This window comes from Cyanistes caeruleus, chromosome 7, assembly GCF_971803275.1.
Source record: "Cyanistes caeruleus chromosome 7, bCyaCae1.hap1.1, whole genome shotgun sequence".
Taxonomy (NCBI): Eukaryota; Metazoa; Chordata; class Aves; order Passeriformes; family Paridae; genus Cyanistes; species Cyanistes caeruleus.
This window is the reverse complement of record NC_141707.1, coordinates 20,608,430-20,627,764: the sequence shown is the minus strand read 5'-3', so window position 1 is coordinate 20,627,764 and position 19,335 is coordinate 20,608,430. Positions and strand designations below refer to the sequence as shown.

General features: G+C 37.4%; 2 protein-coding genes across 12 annotated transcripts in view; both read right to left on the bottom strand.

The window, feature by feature from the left end:
* Positions 1-3,935, bottom strand: part of LOC111932070 (uncharacterized) — a 76,386-nt gene extending 72,451 nt beyond the window's left edge. For 4 of the 10 annotated variants that reach the window (XM_086897828.1, XM_086897829.1, XM_086897834.1 and 1 more), the window contains exons 1-3: positions 3,748-3,907; positions 2,713-2,971; positions 1,666-1,768 (exon numbers count right to left, since the gene is read on the bottom strand). In XM_086897828.1, coding sequence (XP_086753954.1) covers positions 1,666-1,736 — 71 coding nt within the window. In that variant the 5' untranslated portion in view covers positions 1,737-1,768; positions 2,713-2,971; positions 3,748-3,907. Of the gene's footprint in view, positions 1-1,665; positions 1,786-2,712; positions 2,972-3,696 lie in introns of all 10 variants that reach the window. The other 6 variants (XR_015289268.1, XM_086897827.1, XR_015289269.1 and 3 more) reach the window with 5 other exon arrangements.
* A 4,789-nt stretch (positions 3,936-8,724) lies between these two features.
* SP3 (Sp3 transcription factor) overlaps positions 8,725-19,335 on the bottom strand; it is a 33,645-nt gene continuing 23,034 nt past the window's right edge. For both annotated transcript variants that reach the window (XM_086897825.1, XM_086897826.1), the window contains 3 exons: positions 18,562-18,754; positions 12,673-12,869; positions 8,725-10,490 (listed from right to left, as the gene is read on the bottom strand). In XM_086897825.1, the coding sequence (XP_086753951.1) occupies positions 10,174-10,490; positions 12,673-12,869; positions 18,562-18,754 (707 nt within the window). In that variant the 3' untranslated portion in view covers positions 8,725-10,173. The remainder of the gene's footprint in view (positions 10,491-12,672; positions 12,870-18,561; positions 18,755-19,335) is intronic.

Genomic DNA, 19,335 nt, shown 5'->3' with positions numbered 1-19,335 from the left:
CTTTCCGTCTTTCCTGACTGATTCAGGTTTAATTGGCCTCCAAGGATAGTAAGCTGTTTGAGGGTTCTTTCAGAATCTGTGTTCCTCTGCTTCTTTGCCAAATATTTTTTATTTCATCTAGCAATTTGTTTCTATCAATCTCTTTTCCCCATTTTTGCTGCCAAAGCTGCTGCATTTTTTTCTCTCATAAGGTATGCATTCCCCTCCATCAGTGTTCTTGGAAGAAACACCATTTTTTAGGTAGCTCCATCTTTTCTTTCAAAGTGCATTACGTTATGTATGTCCTAAAAAGAGGTTTAGTCAGAAGAGTTTTTTTCTATTTGCTTCTAGTCCAGTCTAAGTGAATCTCTGTAACAGATGTGTGCGTTGACCATGCCATTTAACTTCTTTCCAGTAAGGCCAAACGGAGTATGAGGAAGTCTGAACATAATTGATTCTAAGATAGAGACAGGATGAAAAAGTAGAAAATCAAAAAACCCTATTATATAACAAATTCAAAATTATAGACAAAAGTAATTTATTTCTCTTTCTTAATAACCACATAACATTCCTAAAACTTTTTCATTCTATCAGGGAAGCCTAGGATTCTTGTACAATTTCCTTCAAACTGCACTAAGAGTTTTGGTATCCTTCTGTATTTTCTTGATTTTTCATTCTCTTCTGTGTGAATATAGAAGCCTCCACTTCAGCAATATTCTACTTCCATAAAGAGTACTGAATCTATTTTTTTCTTGCCATACCTCTAATTGTGCCTTATAGTTTCAGAAACAGTCCCATTCTGCACCAGTAGATCTCTAAGATGGTAGCTCACAGTTTTTGGGTTGTCTTTCTAGCCAGTACTACCCTGCTCCTCTATGCAGCTTTATTTATTTAACAGATTTCCAGCCATAAGGTTTGTAGCAGTCAAAGCCATCTCCTTTTCCATAGGTGGGCACAACTTTCAAATAAATGGCCATTTTATACAGCTGAATGCTCAGAGAGCCAAGCTTGGCCTGAGATGGATTCTTATTTTTCACAGATGACACTGTTTTTCAGTAGAGCAACCCCAAATTTTGAACCATGACATTCGCAAATATGGTCACATATTCATGTCATATTCTGATGTTCAAAGGTCCTTTAAAGTGGAAGAGACAACTGCTCCAGAATTTGGTGAAATTCTGGATAGTAACAGCAGAAATTTTATCAAAATGAATCTATCAAAAGTCAATAATGCACTGTACAACGTTTTTTATGTGCAAGAACTAAAAATTGCTCAGAAAGGCTGAAAAAATATCCTCTTTATACTTTCTACAACAGGGAGAGAGAAAAGACAGGGCTCTAGAGAGATAAAAGTTAAGACTAAATAAATAATAGGGAAGAGAGAAAGAAATAAAATATTAAGATAGAGAGATGACTGTCAGAAACAGTGTGCTTCTGATCCAAGTGTGGCAGATGCTTCCATTAAAGCACGTGTCTCAAATTAATAAACACCTTGAATGAAACTCTGCATCTCCTAAACATCTAGGGGGACAAGATTCCACCACAATCCTTGAGATAAAATGAAGTAATGGTATAGATGTTCAGGACTGCCACTAGCATGCCTTCTGTAGTCTTTCTGGAAATGAAAAGAATGAGAGAGAATGGAACTAAAAAGTTTAACAGTTTCATGCAAGTATTTATGCTTACCTGGCTGAAGACAGAAAAGTATGTACTCCTAGCTCAGGTACTTGTTTGTAGCTTATCTTGGACCTTTCCATTTTAATTCCTTAGCACATACAAAACTTCCAGGCTTCAAGAAACAGGGATCTAAGTTAAAAAGCAGTGATAAACAACAAAGCCCCACATTACCTCACAATCCTCAAATACAGTTCCTGTTTCTCAACCTGGTTTTGAAGTCTTGGGATTGTAAACTCGTATTTCACTTGCCTGCTATACACAAGTCATCTGCACACACTAAATGGACATATCAAAAAGTGCGCCGTCAAACAGAAACTAAATGAGAAAAAAGTAGAACACTTTTTGCCTCTGTGGCATTTTCCAGTTATGCTACTTCAAGTGTTCCTCAGATTAAGCACAGGTTAAAATATACTCAAAGAGAAATGTCAGTTCAAATTGCAGAGATCACTAAAATGTACTGAACACTGCACTTGAAAAACAAATCACATTTTGCATGCACACACCAGTCTTTAAACATTCAGATTGCAAACTGTTTATATTTGACATGCCAAGTGGGGGGGGAAGGGTTGGTGTTAATTTTTTAATAACTTAGATAACTATTAATTTTTTTAAAAAATTGTTGTAATCGTTCACAGCTGTTTACATGTTCTGGTTCTGAAATCTACAATCTTCTTACAGTATTTGGTGCTCTATTTTAAAACTAATCTGTTTCTAAAGTATGAGAAAAGTTATGAACATTGAGAGAAAATTTAGAACCCTTACTCAAAATAATACAAGTGTTTCACCTGATTTACTTTTTGTGGCATAACATTGAACTGAGCTTTAATGACTTTTGTCATAAAACTTACCCAAACAAAATCATATAACTTGTGTGTAAACTATAAATTATTAATGCATTTGTAAACTTAATTTTATATTTTCATAGAAGTGAGACTTTTCTCTACTTGTATAGGCTTTATTGCATGAAATTATATAGATGGGATAATGCCAACTTGAATAAATTCTGAAACCTATGCAATGACTAGACAAGAGAGATTCACAAATAGCTTTTTTTACCTTAACATTCCCAGATGTAAAGATCCCTTGAAGTGACATCAGGCCAGTTAATTCTGCCCCCTTTTTACATGTTCGGCATTCAAGAACAGGGTCCTCAGTTTGTTTTTTCACACGCTGTCTCACTCATAAGCACGACAGAACAAAGTTTTGACCATTTCTACCCCAGAGCTCTCTGCTATCCAGAAACAGACAGGAAACATCTGTTGCTCTTGCTTGAAGAGGCAGGAGGAACAAAGAGGCTTCTAAGAAATTTGGAGAGCTGCAGAAGAGACAACTACTAAGGGAGGCTGAAAATGAAGGCAGAGAAGGGATTAACACTAGAAAGTGACAGTTCACTTCCCTTACTCTGCTCCTTGAGTTCTCCATGATTATTCCCGCTCACTAGTGTTCAGTATTGTACATGCACTGAATGAGAAAACTGTAAAATTTGCCACGTCCCTCGATCCTTCTGCATTTGAAATATTTTTCTATAGCTACTTCTTCCTCTGAGGATTCTTAAGACTTTCAGGGAAGTTGGAAAACACCCCTCGCTCCAAATCTCAGATGAGCAAATACAAAATTGGTCACATAAAAAGCTAATTAGCACAACTGAAAATAGAACTATTTTAATTCTTCAGGTAAATACTGACTGGGGAGGTAATTTTTTATTTTAAGGAAATGCAAGAAAAGACCCAAAATTATATTAAGAATTAATATAGTTTTTAAAGGTGTGTTATTTACAGAAAATACTTGAATAGCTCCTTTGGAAGCATTTCAAGCTGTTAAACAATTATGCGTTTAGGACACATTACATGTAGTAAAAACAGCTACAAATGTACATGGAAAAAATTATGATTAAATCCCATTATCTCAGACAGCAGCTTTGGCACAAATAACCCCAGACAGAACTCTAGATTTAAGTCAGGAACACAAGGCTATAGTGACGCCTCTGACACTGCCTCACGCCTCTGAGGCGTGGCAGCACGCTGGCCAAACATCACTTACAAACAAAGGCTGCCATCACCACATGGTTGTGCCCGTGCCTGTGCCTGCTACCTGCTTGCTCTTTTCCTTCTCAGCAGGACGTGAGCAGCCCTTAGGGATGGTCCCCAAAAGCAATAATATTACTCGAATTGTGCTCTGTGTGCGTGTCAGGCCTGCGGCAGCTGCGGAGCCGTGGGGGTCTGCGGGCCCCACACCCACCACCAGCTCCTGCGGGGCCTGCACCGGCACAGGGCGGCCGCAAGAGGAGAGCGGCCCTCACCACAGCAGGGAAACAAGGCCTGTGGGGCGGGCAACTGAGAAATACCCTTTTCCTCAGACAGTAAATAAACTAACATGCAAAAGAGCTGCAGAAGTGAAGACACGAGCAAGCCTGACTCTGCTGCAGGACCAATCCATTCTCCTGTACTTAGTTCCTAAGATAGACACAATATCCTTGTACTTCAGTTGAAAGGATTCGGCCAAAAAGCAGCTTAAGCAGCACAGTTCAAGCTTCAATGCATATCTGTCTTTCTCCAGCATAAATCACCTACAGTAGTGCACATTTCCAGATATGAGTTTCATTAGTCCTCAAGCAATAGTGCATATTATGGCAGATCTCAGTCTAGCATGTGGGCTTCTGCTATATATGACCTATATAGTTAGGAAAATTACAAGATAGAGCGGTGTACAGAAAAGAACCAAAAGGCAGCAAGGACTGCTATGAAAGCATCATGAACGTCAAAAAGCTTTATGCAGCTCTCAATTTATTTTTTTTTAGTCCCCTTTCCTTGTCTTATTGCAACTTGTCTGACTCATCAACAGATCCCCCAAATGGCTGCACTAACACTTGTCTGGGACCAATATTCCAGAAGGTTTCCAGAAGGAACACCAGGAATTAGGATCCATAATCTATGTTACCTCTTACTATTGTGTGTCTCCACAGTGTTCTGCAACCCTATTCCAAATCACTTATCCAACCCATCTGTTCCTACCTCTTTCCCACCATCCTCACTTTGTCCTCATGTTCACAAGTCTTCCCATTAGCCCACAACAGCACTCTTTACTTACCTGTTTGTTTGGTGTCTGGTACAAGCTGGTCTTTACCAAGTCACATACCTCAGGTCTTCTTATCCACTCCCCCATGCTGCTTTTGAAAAGTATGGCAAAGTGCTGCCATACAGCCCTGTGTGTATCTGTTCCAACCACACTTGAAGATTACATGTTTCTTTATGCAAGTCTATAGCTGAGGTCCCAACAGGGAGCCAATGTTTATATACTAAGGGATACAGCTGTGCCAGATTAGCTTGTGCTCAACACTTTTGAAACAGGCAAAGACTACAATCAGAAACAGCAGGAGCTCAGAAAAGTAGAAGGTCCCAGTGCAGGTTTCAGCCAAGCTAACAATATAAGACATGGCTACTACCCTTTCAGGAGCCATCATTTTCACCACTAAACCTTCCAGCAGTACCGTTTGTAGTACTAGAATCAGAGTCTAGTACCTTCTTCTAGAGTGAAGAATGGCTGACAGAATAAGTCTCCAAAACCACAATGGCAGAAGCAGTAAGATCTTTTTGTATTCTACTACTCTCTCAATGTACTGATAATGATTCATGCAGTGGCCTAGGCAGAGGACAGAAATCAATAATAAATTTAAGTAGTAAATGTAGAACAGTCCCATCTAATATCATCATGTCGTCTCCACCACAGGGTAATCACATGCACAGAATCCCATTGATTTTCCCTACAAACCCGATGTCTTTTCTTCAGATAGCAACATAATAGTGTAGATAACAGATTTCTTCAGATAACAACATAATTTAACTAGACAGTTACATTCTCTGGTGTTTGTCTGTCAAATCAAACATGTCCCAATGGAAGAAAAATATCCATTTAAGAAGCAACTGTGATGAAGTAGCCATTTGCAGTGTTCATGCGTAAACGATAAATAAAATCCTGTGAATACCTTACATAGAGTAGGTTCCATAGAAACAGGAGGGAGAACTTGAGGGTGGGTAGGTGGGTTACCCAGCACATGTGAAAGTTAGGGACTCCTTTAGATAATGTGAAATGTCAATATTTTGCCCATGCCTGGTACCCAACTCTCTGATGGTTCTTTTCTTGTCAAGGGGCCACAAGATTCTTACCTGAAAGATCTTTACAGAGAAAGGTGAGTTGCATTATGTGGTACCACTTATCAACTAATTTTTGCTGTTTGAAAATTATTTGCTATGGTGATCCACCAGCCCATAATCCTTGTAAAGGTATCATTCTTCAACAAGCTTTGTGGAAAATGCAGCTATGTTGCAAGATATAAACAGAAATAAATTTTGTTATATCTGTAGGCACACCAGGAGCATGGTCAAGATTTGAACTTTCGGAGGCTGTAAGAAAAGCAACAAATAGTTCTAAATCTTGCTTTGGAACCTTTTCCTGGTGGTGTCCATTTCATGTTGAGCTCAAAATCTGTGTAACAGCCTTCTGACAGAAGAGAATGCACGGCTGGGGAAAGAAGTTTTTTTCCTAGCAGGTAATTTTCATAGCATTCTTCTGCCAACTCAGCAATAATAAGGCTCGAGAAGGGTACCAACTTGTCCAAACAGAGGCTTGTACAGTGTCAAGATGCCAAAATGAGCTCTGGAATTACAGAGTTTTGAGTCAGAAATAGCTTTTTTTCCCCTTTAGTTCCAAGATGAAAGAAGGAATTGTATGTAAAATGGCTTGTAAAAAATGCTTCCTTTTGATACAATCTTTTAAAAACTAGAGCACAGAACAACCTGCTGACAACCACTAGTACCCCACTGTTGTGGAAAATGGCTACTATTCCTGTCTAGCTAAGTCAGCCACATCATCTTCTGCCCTTTTTCACAGTGCATGATCTACACACCTGGTGTTAATGCTAGTGTAAAAATCTGGAGGAAAGGCAGCCAGCTGCTCATTAGTTCTTCACTTAAAGATGCCACAAACCACTCTTGACACATGACTATTAGCTCCATTCCTTTGTTCCCCAACACCCAGAACAACTTGTGAGAGAATGCATCAGAGCTTTCCTGAAGCCATTGGCAAAACTTGCCTTACTGATTCCAGCTGCTAAAAATGCCTAAAACCAAGGCCTGGTATTTCTTTTTCAGACCAGCTCCAAAAAGTCCTCTGCAGAGTCCCTTGCCAGAGGAAAATCTCTATCATCAGACCAGAAATCCAGCTCCTCACAAGTCTTTAAGTGATGATGATATTGTCCTTAGACATATTGCTCCTTGACCTGCTAAGCAACAGTGATTAAAAGGTCTTGCTCTCTGCAAGAATCAGTGTCAGTTTGCAACTTGCAAGGATCAAACCATTAGTTCGTTCAGGAATGAACACAATACTGAGATTACAGCAAGGGTATGTACAACCCTTGTACTTAATAAAAGTTGAACCACTGAAATTGGTAACACAGGATGCTCTCAAACTCATGCTGTCTTGCAGATCTAGTTTTAAGGTCTTCTTACCTTACACAAGACTGCAAGAGATAAAAACCAGCCGGGGATCTAAAGACTACCATACCAAGAAACCACACAAGAGAGAAGCCTGGCACAAAAATAAGTACGTAAAATGATACAGACTGTACCAGAAAGAAACAAGAAGCACTTCAGGCAAGTGTTGTCAGGAACCCATGAAGAACTGAAAAGCATTTTACAATTTTGTCTTGGTATCACATGAATGCCCAGAGGACCAGAAACAAGGCCATGAGGTAGCAACAATCCTAGATACACCATGAAGATCTTGTGAATCTTCGGCCTGGAGGTGAGCAGGGAGCTTTCAGAAATTACTGTCCCATAGCACAAACACTATGGCTGTGAGCCATTAGGCAGACAGCCCTTAGGCTGCAGGCTTTCCATGAGACTTCCAGAGTTACTTTCTTCTAAAACACCTACCTTCTGAAGCTTAACAACATATCTTTTTATAAAATGTGCTACCTAAACACTAATTAAAGTAACCACTTGATGAAGTAAGCATAAAAGCTCTGACAAATAAAGTATTCTCATCTTCACCAATGAGACATCAACACCCTTGACACCAAAACACCTTCATCCACAGAGGAATATCAGTGAAAGTGTCACTCCATAAAACTTGTGAAAAGCAGTTTGAATAAGGAAATAGCCCTCTCCTCCCTCCTGCTTAAAATAATGCACTAATACAGCTACTGGTGGCTAAGTGATGAGAAATAGAACCTGAATATTAGAAATATACTAATATGCTCTGCATATTAAAACAACTTCTGAAAACCAAGCCCATCCACCTGCTTAAAGAAAGAGGATTTAGAGTACATTAATATATTGACAACATCCATGGAACACTGCAAATCTAAGCAGAACTGTCTTCCCTCAAGCTGCAGCTCTTACCCCAACCAATTTCATCCTTTCGTTTTATTAAACACATGATTAAACTGGTGGTGAATTAACTCCCTCTTCTCTGTACCTATCAATTCCTTTTGCTCTGAATCTCTAAAAGATTTGCATTAATATTTTTTTCCACCTAACTGCAAATTCAGATAATCTTTCCTACGTGACTTCCAGTTCTCATTTTTCTAGGCTGAACTTAGCCTGGTTTATCCTAAATTATCCTGGTCTGTCCTCTGTCATTTGATACTCCAAAAGTTTAGACTTCACAAATAGAAGCATTTCACTTTCATTACAGCATTATATACAACCATTACTCCCCTTAATCTCATAGTTCTCACTTAGTCACATCTCCTTATTAATACTCCATGTATTGTGAATGTGTCAGAGGACTTAAACACGACCTATAGGATGGGACCTACATATTCTCCATGCCCTGCTCAGCATGAGAGCAAAACATCCCCACTACACCAACAGGGCACATTCATGTCCATGCACATACAGATGGGGTGTATTTGTGGAGGTGGAAAATTACCATCTCTGTGTCCATAGGGAAAGAAAACACTGCTTCTGCTTCCCACCACCTACTGCAAAATAATAAAACATCTCAGGCTATCAAGACATATTATGAAATTACACCTTGTTAGTTAACAAGAAACACAGTAAACTCAAGTCAAAAGAAAAAAAAAATAGTGTTTTATTAACTACCACACTGTTATAATACACTTTAAACGTACAATAAGGTAGCCTTTAAATTTGAGGTGGTTTTAAGAATAACAAATGAACAGATTTCCAAATGTTTGTAAATAGGTGAACTGCAGTAATTATTGTTGTACATTTTTTGAAAATGGTATAGCACTTACAGACTGGCTATATAACTTCATTTTGTACATTTTCTATAATTGAAAATATAAACAGTAATTAAAAAATAAAAAGAAAATTCAGCATAATAAAAAACATATATGTTTATCAGTTAAATGTACTGGATACATACAATTTTTAAGGGAAGAAGCAAAAAAGGAAAGATGGCTGATATTTAAATGCAGATTGACTAACCAAAAACTAAACAACAAACAAAAACCTCATAACCCCCCCTAGTTCACTATGACTATATCCATATGTTTGGGAGTACTGTCAATATGGAAGTGATTTTTCTTTTGTATTTGCATATGTTATATTTTACTGGTAATTTACATGATGGCTTTTTAAGGCCCTGGCATACAGATGTTTTTTTGGAAAAAGATTTGATAAAAATCACTGCTGAGACGCAATACACCTTATTTTTGGTCCTCCAATGTTCAAAAGAAGGGATATACTTCACTATAACATCTGCCTTACCACCCAAATGCTTCAACCTATACATATTTATTTTTCTTAACATTTTAAGCTTTTTAAACATTGGTTATATTGCCCACCTTGGTTATTGAAAGAATATTAACAAGACATCATTTTGGCAAATTAAATCTTAAACATGGCTTTTCAATAGGATTTAAAAGGTGACTATCCCTAGAGTTCCATGTTAAAATGTAGTTTGCAAAATCTTACAAGAGTAATGCTTAAAATATTGTACATAGTTAACCTAATTAAAATAATTAGCTTCAAAATGACAAGTTGATGAGCTAAGTAAAGCCTACACTATGTAACATTTGCTTGGAAACTTGATTTGTCAGTTATGCATAATAAAAATTCCAGTCATCAAGAAAATTACAAAATTTCTTTTATCATAATGTGATTTCTTTTCACCCATCAACTTCTTTTATCTTACAATAGATAAATACCAACATGTTCTCATTTTTTTTACACTAAACCACACAGGATTGATGCATTTGGTTAGACTACCATTTCCATCGTTAAATTCTTTTTTTTTTTTTTTTAATATAACTTGGTAAAATTTCTTCTCTTCTAGATTCCAAAAGTACCTACAAAACCCATGCAATTTTACCATTTTAATATACTATGGAATATCATACAAAGTAAGGCATTTCAGTGTCATGTATAACCAAGTTACTGTCAATCCAAAAATTTTTGCACATCAATAAAAAGATATCTAAGAACTTAGGAACAATATTCTTCTCACTACTGTATAAAAATAACCACAATTAATAGGTATCTTGTGTAATATTTACTCCATTGTCTCGTTTCCCGAAACTGTGACAAGCTGTAAAGGTATTTCAGTGTTGGTAAGAATATCCTGATTGCTGGTGCCAGATGTATTAACAGTTCCTATTCCTGAAACAGAACCTTGTTGAATATTTGCAAGGATAAGTGTTGTTCCTCCTGCAGTAATCAAAGTATCATCAGATGTTGCTTCTACTGATGCCAGCACTGTACTGCTAGAGTGAATACCTTTTTTATTCTGATGTGTTTTAATGTGTTTGGCAAGATGGTCACTTCTCATAAAGCGTTTTGAACATTCTGGACAGACAAATTTCTTCTCACCTGTCAAAGAGGAAAAAAAAATATTCAAGAACACTAAAAATTAAAATTAAACTTACTGCTTTTTGAGACAGAATTCTAACAAGAATTATACTGAGGAAGAAAGTGATCCAACATTATAAACTTGTGTTTTTTATTTCTTGACACCCATACAAATCCTTTCTATAAGAACTGTTTTAATTTTCTGTGTGTCACTGAGTTTGGGGAGATCTTTCAGGCATGCTAAAGAATATAACCAGCTCATATCCTCAGGCTGCTAAGTTTCACTGCAATTATTACCAATAAATAACTTCTAGGAGGAGAACAAAACCTACCAAATGATGGACAGGGAAGACTGTATCACCTAGAGCAGAATCACACTTGAGACTGACACACAAGATCATAGGGTAATTCAAGTTTGAAAGGACCTCTGAATGTCTGTGTTCTGAGCTCTTTCTAAGCAGCCACCTATGAGATCAGATCTGAGGAATTTATCCAGTTTTCTTGGAAACTTTTAAGGATGGAGGCCACAGGAACTCTATGTACATCCTCTTCCAGTGCCTGGCTATTCCCACAGTTAAAAAGTTTTTATTTATAGCTCTTCTGAAGCCTTCTTATTTCAACATACATCTGCTGTCTATTACCCTTCAACCAATACACCATCAGGGAAAGTAAATGCTTTCTTGAGGGTGCATTATTTGCACCCTCTCTTCTAACTAGAGAATTACTACTAAGTTCCCCCCTGCCATTATTGCTCTCTTGGTGCATCTGAATCCTACAGCCTTTCCTCAAAAGGCAAATGTTCCAGATCATCCTGGATCATATAGGTCACTCATTAGTAAACTTAATCCTGTCATCAATGTCTTTCTTATATTGGGTGCTGAAAACCAAATGTCACATTCTAGATGCAGTCTAGCCAGAAGAGGGGAATAATCCCTGTGACCAGGGCTTTTGCTTCTATTGATACAACTCTGGGCATCCTTGCTGCTGGCCCTTGATCACGTTCTACTTGTCTATCAAGACTCCTGGGTACTTTTCAGTAGAGATGTTTCCAACCTCTCCATGCTTAGCCTGTGTTACCCTAAGTGTTAATTCCATCCCAGGTGCAGTACTTTGTGACTATTCTTGCTGAATTTCCTAGGATTCCTGTTAATCCATTCCTTCAGACTCCATTCCTTTTAATGGCAGCCTTGCCATCAAGTGCATTGACTGGTCACCCCAGTTTGGGGTCATCCACAAACCTAAGAAGGTTAACAGAAGAACTCTCTTAATTCCTCCGGGTCAATGATGAAGATTTTAAAAGAGGTCAGAGGATAGATCCCTGCAGTTCTCTACTTTTTACTGGTAGATAGATACACCAGAAACTATTAAACACCCTCTGAACTGGATCATTCAATTCAGCTTTCATAAAAAACCATCAATCTGTCCGTCCAGGCAATCTGTAACATCCCAGCTTGGATTTAGCATCCAAAATGTCTACACAAAAGCACACCATTAAGAACAACATGGACTATTTTTAACAGACATCCAAAGACAGTTTTCTACCCAATGTAAATGCTCATAAGCACAAAAAATTATTAACTATGGGTTTTTCAAATACTATGATTTTAAAAGGCATCCTGTTGAATGCAAATGTGGATTTAGTTTGTAATAAAACAGATAAAACAGACAATAAACTAACTGCTCCTTGATAAGGTGGAATATCTACATTAACTTATTTTCTTTGTATTAGACAGAAGGAGAAATGTGAACCTGAAGTTCCTAATCGCTGGTCTAACCATGAAACTAAAAGATGCAAATTGATGCACTATCACATGTTCTTTGATTTTAGGAATGATATCTAATCCCCAGGCCACCTCATCCTCTTTTTTTTCTTATTTAGGTTTTAAGATAGAAAAAGAGTTGAAAAACTGATTCAAACAAATGAAATGCACTGCTGAGCCTGAATCAAAGTATTTTGATTAAGCTACATTAAACATTAGCTTAAATGTCAGTTCTAAATGAAGAGGTAGATGTTTTATCTCTTCAGACCTACCAACAATTCCAAAGTGTGTAAGTATCAATAAGATTTAGCTGATTTTGGAAAGATCACACTGCATTAAAATCAATCCAATTCAAAGATATGTTCTCCTCTTAAAAGTTATTTATCCAAGCTCAGTCCATAGCACTCCTTTAGTTAAATACACCAGAATCAAAGACTGGAAACCTGTGTGCGTTCTTCGGTGCCGCTGGAGCTCATCACTGCGAGTGAACCTTTTGCCACAGAACATCCAATTACAAACAAATGGACGCTCTCCAGAATGCCAGCGGAGATGAGCTCTCAAATGTGAAGTTTTCCCATATACTTTGCCACATCCTGGTATGTGACAAATGTGTTGCTTCTTTTTTCCCAAGTTGGAGCCTCTGTTTAAAAAAAGAGAGAGAGAGAGAGAGAGACAGAGAGAGAGAGACAGAGATTATTCATTCTAATACATTCCTCCTAAATACTGGTCATGTACCTACATGAGGCTACACATATCACAATGGAGCTGCAAACCAATCCAAGCAGCTTCATGTTTTTGTTTCAAATAAAAAAAACTGGATTCCAGTACACTCCATAAGAAGCTGGAAATAAATTCAATAATGCTTCCCAACTCCACAGAAAATGATAAATTCAGCTGTGTGTGAAATGTATGTATAGAAGCATAATCTTTAAGAAGCATTCATGTATATGAAGCTGGAAATACAGTTATCACAGCAGTTTGTACCACTTTGATGCTGAAGTGCCCATATTTTACATTTCTCCAAGTTTCAGGTTTTTACCATATCAAAGATAATTTTTTCAAAGGAAAACATAAATTACTGCAACTGCCAAAATGGACACTGGAGATTTTGGCAACTGGGTAGAGAACAGATGGGACTTTTGGCACCTTGGGAAAACCTGAGAATCAGTTTGGGTTTTGAAGACAAGCATACTAACCTGAATGCTTTCACTAAAAGAGGCGGAAGCTGATCTTGCTGACATTTAAATTAATTCCTTGGTTTTTCAGTTAAAAAAAAGAAATCCATCACAATGAAGACAGAATTCACAGTTCGTATAATCCAGAGTAAGTTTGATGCTTATTTTAAGATGCTGTCTCACTGAAATGGCAGGTGATCAGGGGAAGCATCTGGTACAACAGCCTAATTTTTTTATTTTTTTAAAAATCAAATCATGATTTTTTAAAAAAAAATCAAATCAGAGAACAAGATCAGTCTGGCCAGTGCAGTTTTAGCACTGATTTTAGCCAATTTACGTGTTTGCTACTGCTGAAAGGGGCACTTGAGGGAATAGGTGTGGCTGACAGCACAGCTATGTGAATGGTAAATGCTGGTACAAAGGAGGAAATTGGAAAATGCAACCAGGCATCAGGCCACCTTATTCATCAGCAATGTTAACTTAGAACACTTTAAGTGGATTCTGAAATCACAGTCTTGGGTGCTCCATCCTCCATGACTAATTATACAATTTTCAGCTGACTCCCCAGGGCAATTTTTTTCTTTAAACTGGGTGCTTTAGCTTCTGGTTTACATCTAATGAAGGTTCACGCTAAAGTGCATACATGCTTCAAGGAGCTAGCAATTGCCTCAAGCATTTCTGAACATGCACAAAAGTGAACTCACTCTAAAATCTCACAGTGTCTAAAGGGGATTCCAGCCTAATTACATATGTATACCTAAAACATTACAGACAGTCCAGAAAAGTAAGGAGATAAAATCCCATTAAGTCCTAGAATATGCTTCTATGAATTCTCAATATAGAGCAATCTTCATAGTGCTTCATTAGTCATTTTGTCTCAGAAGATAAAAACATCATTTGTACCTACTAATTACTTGTCATGACAAATACAATTTTTGATTTCAGAACAAGTTCAATGGCAGCAGAAGAGTCCAGAAGGCTTTTGATCCTATTGCAGCAGGATGATTATCTGAGGACTTCATCCTCACACCTTCTCCAAATAAACTCTAGTGTCTTCCCTTCCACAATAATTAGTACCAATAATTTGTAACTTGGCATGATATAATACACAAATTGTACTATAAAAATGAAAAAAAATTTGTACAACAAAATTCCCTTAGAATAATGTTAATATTCCTATGTCAATCATTTGAAATTGCTTCATTGCACTTTTAGTCTAGACTGAAGGAAACCAAGGTTCAACTCATGGTCATTACTGTGCATAGGTGGTATAGAACACATAATTCTAAGCACCTCACCTAACTGGTGACAGAGTTGCTTAGCAGACTCCAAAGGTCCAAGTGAGGGTGAAGTTAAGAATCCACAGAATGAAACCCACAAGACTACTGTGAATTAGCAACTAAGTGTATTTATTCTATACAACTTCATATGGACATCTGCATGTTTGCTTCATGTGTGCTCTAAACTGACAGGACACAAGCCAAATTCTATCTGGACACTCTGCAGCTGTGACAGTCTGGCACTGTGCCCTAACACATCATGCTAAAAGGCCTTTCTTGCTGCACTGCCAGTAGGCATCATCACTGAACAGATGTGTACGACTCCAACCTAATCCTTGAGTGGAGTCTTAAAAACAATTAATACTGAAGTATTTCCATAATACATTTTAGCTTTACAAAGATTGGAAATGACGTTTCTCAATAACCAGGCAGACTGCCACAGTTTCAGCAGGAAATGCCTTCATCCACTGAGAAACTGGACTTTATATTCAGCAATATTTCCAGCAATAACAAAGTATTTCAAGGGTAAAACACAAACTTGTTAATTATTTTAAGAATGTGGTTCTAGAGTTACATACCTGCAGTGGTACTCAGAAGCACAGCTCCTCTATATATCAGACAGTAGTAGTTATATCTCAATGTAATTCCAGATGTAATTGTTAGGAGGGTGAACGGATGTAACTAGATGTAACTCAGAGGAGACTAAACTTTCTACTTAACTTCAGACACCTTAACTAGAAGCCTAATAGATTGATTCTCTTTTGGAAACAGTCATCCTTTGAGGCATGTGTGTCTCTCTGTCCACTTGCTTATTCCCCATTTATTATATAAGCTTGGGGCTAAAAGGTGTTAATTTACAAATCTAATACATCCTCTTCTTCCTTTCCTACTTTCCCTCCCACCAAGTAAGGCAAGGATAATTGTGGCTTCCCACTTCACGAAACTGGTACAAATCTGAAGACTGCAATGCAGTTCAATTTCAAAAGCCAACAACAAAAACCAGAAAGAACTTCTCAACTCGTCTCTTAATCCAGAAAACAGAAAATACAAGAAATACAAAAACCAACACTATACAATAGATGAAATTATGATAAAGTCTGAATATGTGAAGCCATTTTCCTTCTCCATTCAGAGCATAGAACAACAGTATTGAGTGAAACACTATTCAGCTTCTTCACACTAATTTATAGTACTTTTCTTGTTTAACTAGTTACATATTTTTTCTATACTATGTTAAATACAGAATTACTCATTTCTCCAAGGTGTTTTTTTCCTCATCATGGGTACTGACAACACTCACTCACAGTCTCTAAGCAGTTCACAAACAGTAATGGCTTTATCATCTTAATGTTTTGGTATGGTGAACCTGAACTAGTACATTCACTTTGTACATCCAACTACGAGGTTGGAAGAGATTAAGGCCAAAATTATCAAACACCCACCAGCCTGAGGTGTCAAGGTTAATGCAGTAGAAGCATATTTTCCCAAGAGTACTGCAGACATTCACAGTCTGCTCAATTAACTTCTTCACAGGAATGAACTCAGTACTTCAGTGGAAAAAGTGGGGTATATAGATCTACATCTCCAAAATTTCAGAGCCCTGTTGCTGCAGTCCTATGTCTCATTCCCTAAACAATTCCCAATTTCTGCAATAAGTGAAGCAGGTGACAATCGTTACACAGCCCTGATTCATTCCCTGTGTATCAGCCATCCCATCCACCAAATGGCACTGACGCCATAGGAAAAAAATAGTACACAGTCAAGTAATTAGAAACCAAGTGATAATGTATATGCACAAGGAATTAAAGTTGTCCAGTTATCTTAACTAAGCACTTGTTCAATTATAAATTTTGTAACTTTAACACCATTTTAAGAATTATTACAGCTATCTGAAAGAATTTACAAAAGCAAATGTCTTACTATTTGAAACTATGCAAATCATCAGTAGAGTGGAGAGACAAATCAAAACTCAAATTTCCAGCTCTAGGGATAAGCAGGTAACTCTAGCAGCTATGGAATATTATCAACACTCAAATATTTTTTCAAGTGGGCTTATTGCTTTCTCCTCAACTCTGAAGGAATTCTACGTTCTGGTGGGAAAGTTGCTCTAGCAACTGTAAGCACTTTCACTCTTTTCTGTTTCCCTACCATTGTCTCTTTCATTATCCTGTTTCTCTTCCAGTTCTAATTCTTCTCACATCCTGACTTCTTGTCCTACTTTTCCTAGTTACTTTGTATGTTTGATGTGTCCAGGCCTTCCTTTACAGTGGATTTCAGATTCTCCTCTATCTAAACTCTGTTGTAGCTCTCATCTCAACTCTTTCCCAAAAATCACATATCTGAGTTTTCAGTCAGACTACACCCTTCTCCAGACTTCCCAAACCATCTCTCAAAAAGAATCTTTCTTGGACTGAAACTTTAAAATTTCATTTTATAGCAAGTCCACTCAGAAGAAAGAGGATTTTACAGTACAGATTTCTAAGTTAAAGCCACTGCAGTTTGGAATAGAGCATGAGAAGATTCAACACCTGGAATCTCTGTTTCCTAAGAGTACAGGCAGTGCAAATCCCATTTTCAGAGTTTTCTCCTGAAATGACACACTTGTCAACCCAAGGTGTATTTCAGGCAGATTTTCACAGCAGAGCCAGAGTTCACCAAGAACTTAGAAAGGTCTGTGCCATGTTGCAGTGAACTACACAAAAATTTAACAAGGGCAATCTGATGGATGAATATTTGCTGTATAACCTGCAGATATTATCCCCACCTTTGCTGGTGATGTAAATGTATCAGAGTCTTCTTCTCTTAAACACACTTAATACTTACCAGGCATGGCTGCCTGAGATATTACTTCCCTGTGTTTGCAAGGCAGGTATCTAGAACATGCAGCAAGAACTGACAAGAGACATAACTCAGCCAGTGCTATTAGATCTCTTAGTGTCACTGGACACTGACAGGTTCTTTAAAGACATTTTACTGATTTACATTATAGCTCCCAAATAAATAAAGATTTCCATTTATTCAAGAGTGAAGAAACTATTATCAAAATGGACAAATTTTAGTGTATTGGAAAGAAGCCCCTGCACAATTCTCTCAAGCACAAACACAACTAAATATTTGCACTTGTAAAAGGCAGCTTATTACCTTTCCCTTTCCATATCCATAATCAAGACATTTAAAATTAAGTGTTTGGAATAAAATAAAATCTTCAGGATAAAAAAAATAGTAATGTTTTAATGAAATGCACAATAACAAAGCATAGGTTCCAATGCAACACTGAAGTGTAATGAACTGGAACTTAGTACCTCTTTCTTAATCAAATCTTGCTAACTTTGACTGAAAATAGTTTGAAATTTGTTATTTAGAGTTATTATACAAACCTTCTTATATTACACAAACCTTGCTTTTCCTAGGAAACCAGTGAATAAGAAAACCAGGAAAACTGTATTTTTGTAATACTCTAAAGCAATTGAACTGTGGAAAAAAACGCTCAATCATTGAGGAAATGCAGGAACACAGGATTTAATCAAGCTCTTGACATATGAGAGGAAGCCAATCACAGATGTGGATATTCCAAAATATTTTATTTTCATCTTTTTAGGGCAATGTTCTATCCCCCTCACTTGTACTAGGTGACATCTAACTCCACATTTTTTCAACTAATCTCAAAGGAGTAACCCAGAAAGGATGGAATAATCTGCTTTTTCATCTGCAAACCCCAAAATTAAAGTGGTAGTCCTTTATTGCATAAACTCCTTTGCATAAGCCTTTAGTTTCCTCTCACTGCAGACAAATGCTGCTAACAAAAGCTCATTTATTTTCTTGCCCATTATTAATTTTTCATCGTTATATGTGTGATATGACACTGAACTTTACATACCTTCCACCACCTTCTTTGCAGTTGGGACATGTACATGCTACTCGTCGCAGTCTTTTTCCTTCCTGATGTGGTTGGTCCCCTTCCTCATCTACGACCTGTACTCTCAAATGTGTTAGATCATTAGTATTCAGTGTAGAATCACCACTGAGCTGCCACTCTTCTGGATCAGGATCCTCTTCTTTAATCCTAATATCTGAGAAAAAGAACAAACACAGATCCATAAGTAGCCCATTAAACAGACAGAAAGGAAACCATAACAATCAAATCTTTTTATTCTTGAGAGCACTATGTCAGTCAAAAGTCAACATTCTTAAGTGCATTCTGAGATTGTTTCTGTGCCCTTGCAACCTGTATTTAAAAAGTTTACCATGCTATACATTTTCAAGTTGAAGATAAGCTATAAAAAAATATTATAGATTGAGTTTGAACTCCTCTTGGTGAGGAATGCTTTCACCAGGAGAATACTGCTTGCTTGAAACTTGGGAAAAACTGAGGAACAAGAGGTTGGACAGTGGTTGAAGAAAATGTAAACACGTTTCAAATGATCCTGAGAAGCCCTTTCTGTTTCCACAGCATTTCTGAATTAGTGTCACCACAGTCTGCCTTTCTTTTGCACACATATAACCACATGCAGGACTGTCCTGTACCCTACATCACTGATGTAACTACAGTTAAAGTAATTCTCTAGGAAATCACTGCATTGGGAAGAGAATTCCAGGTCAAAACCAGGGAAGTCTAGAATGTTTATCTGGTTTGGATGCAGAAGCCAGTGTT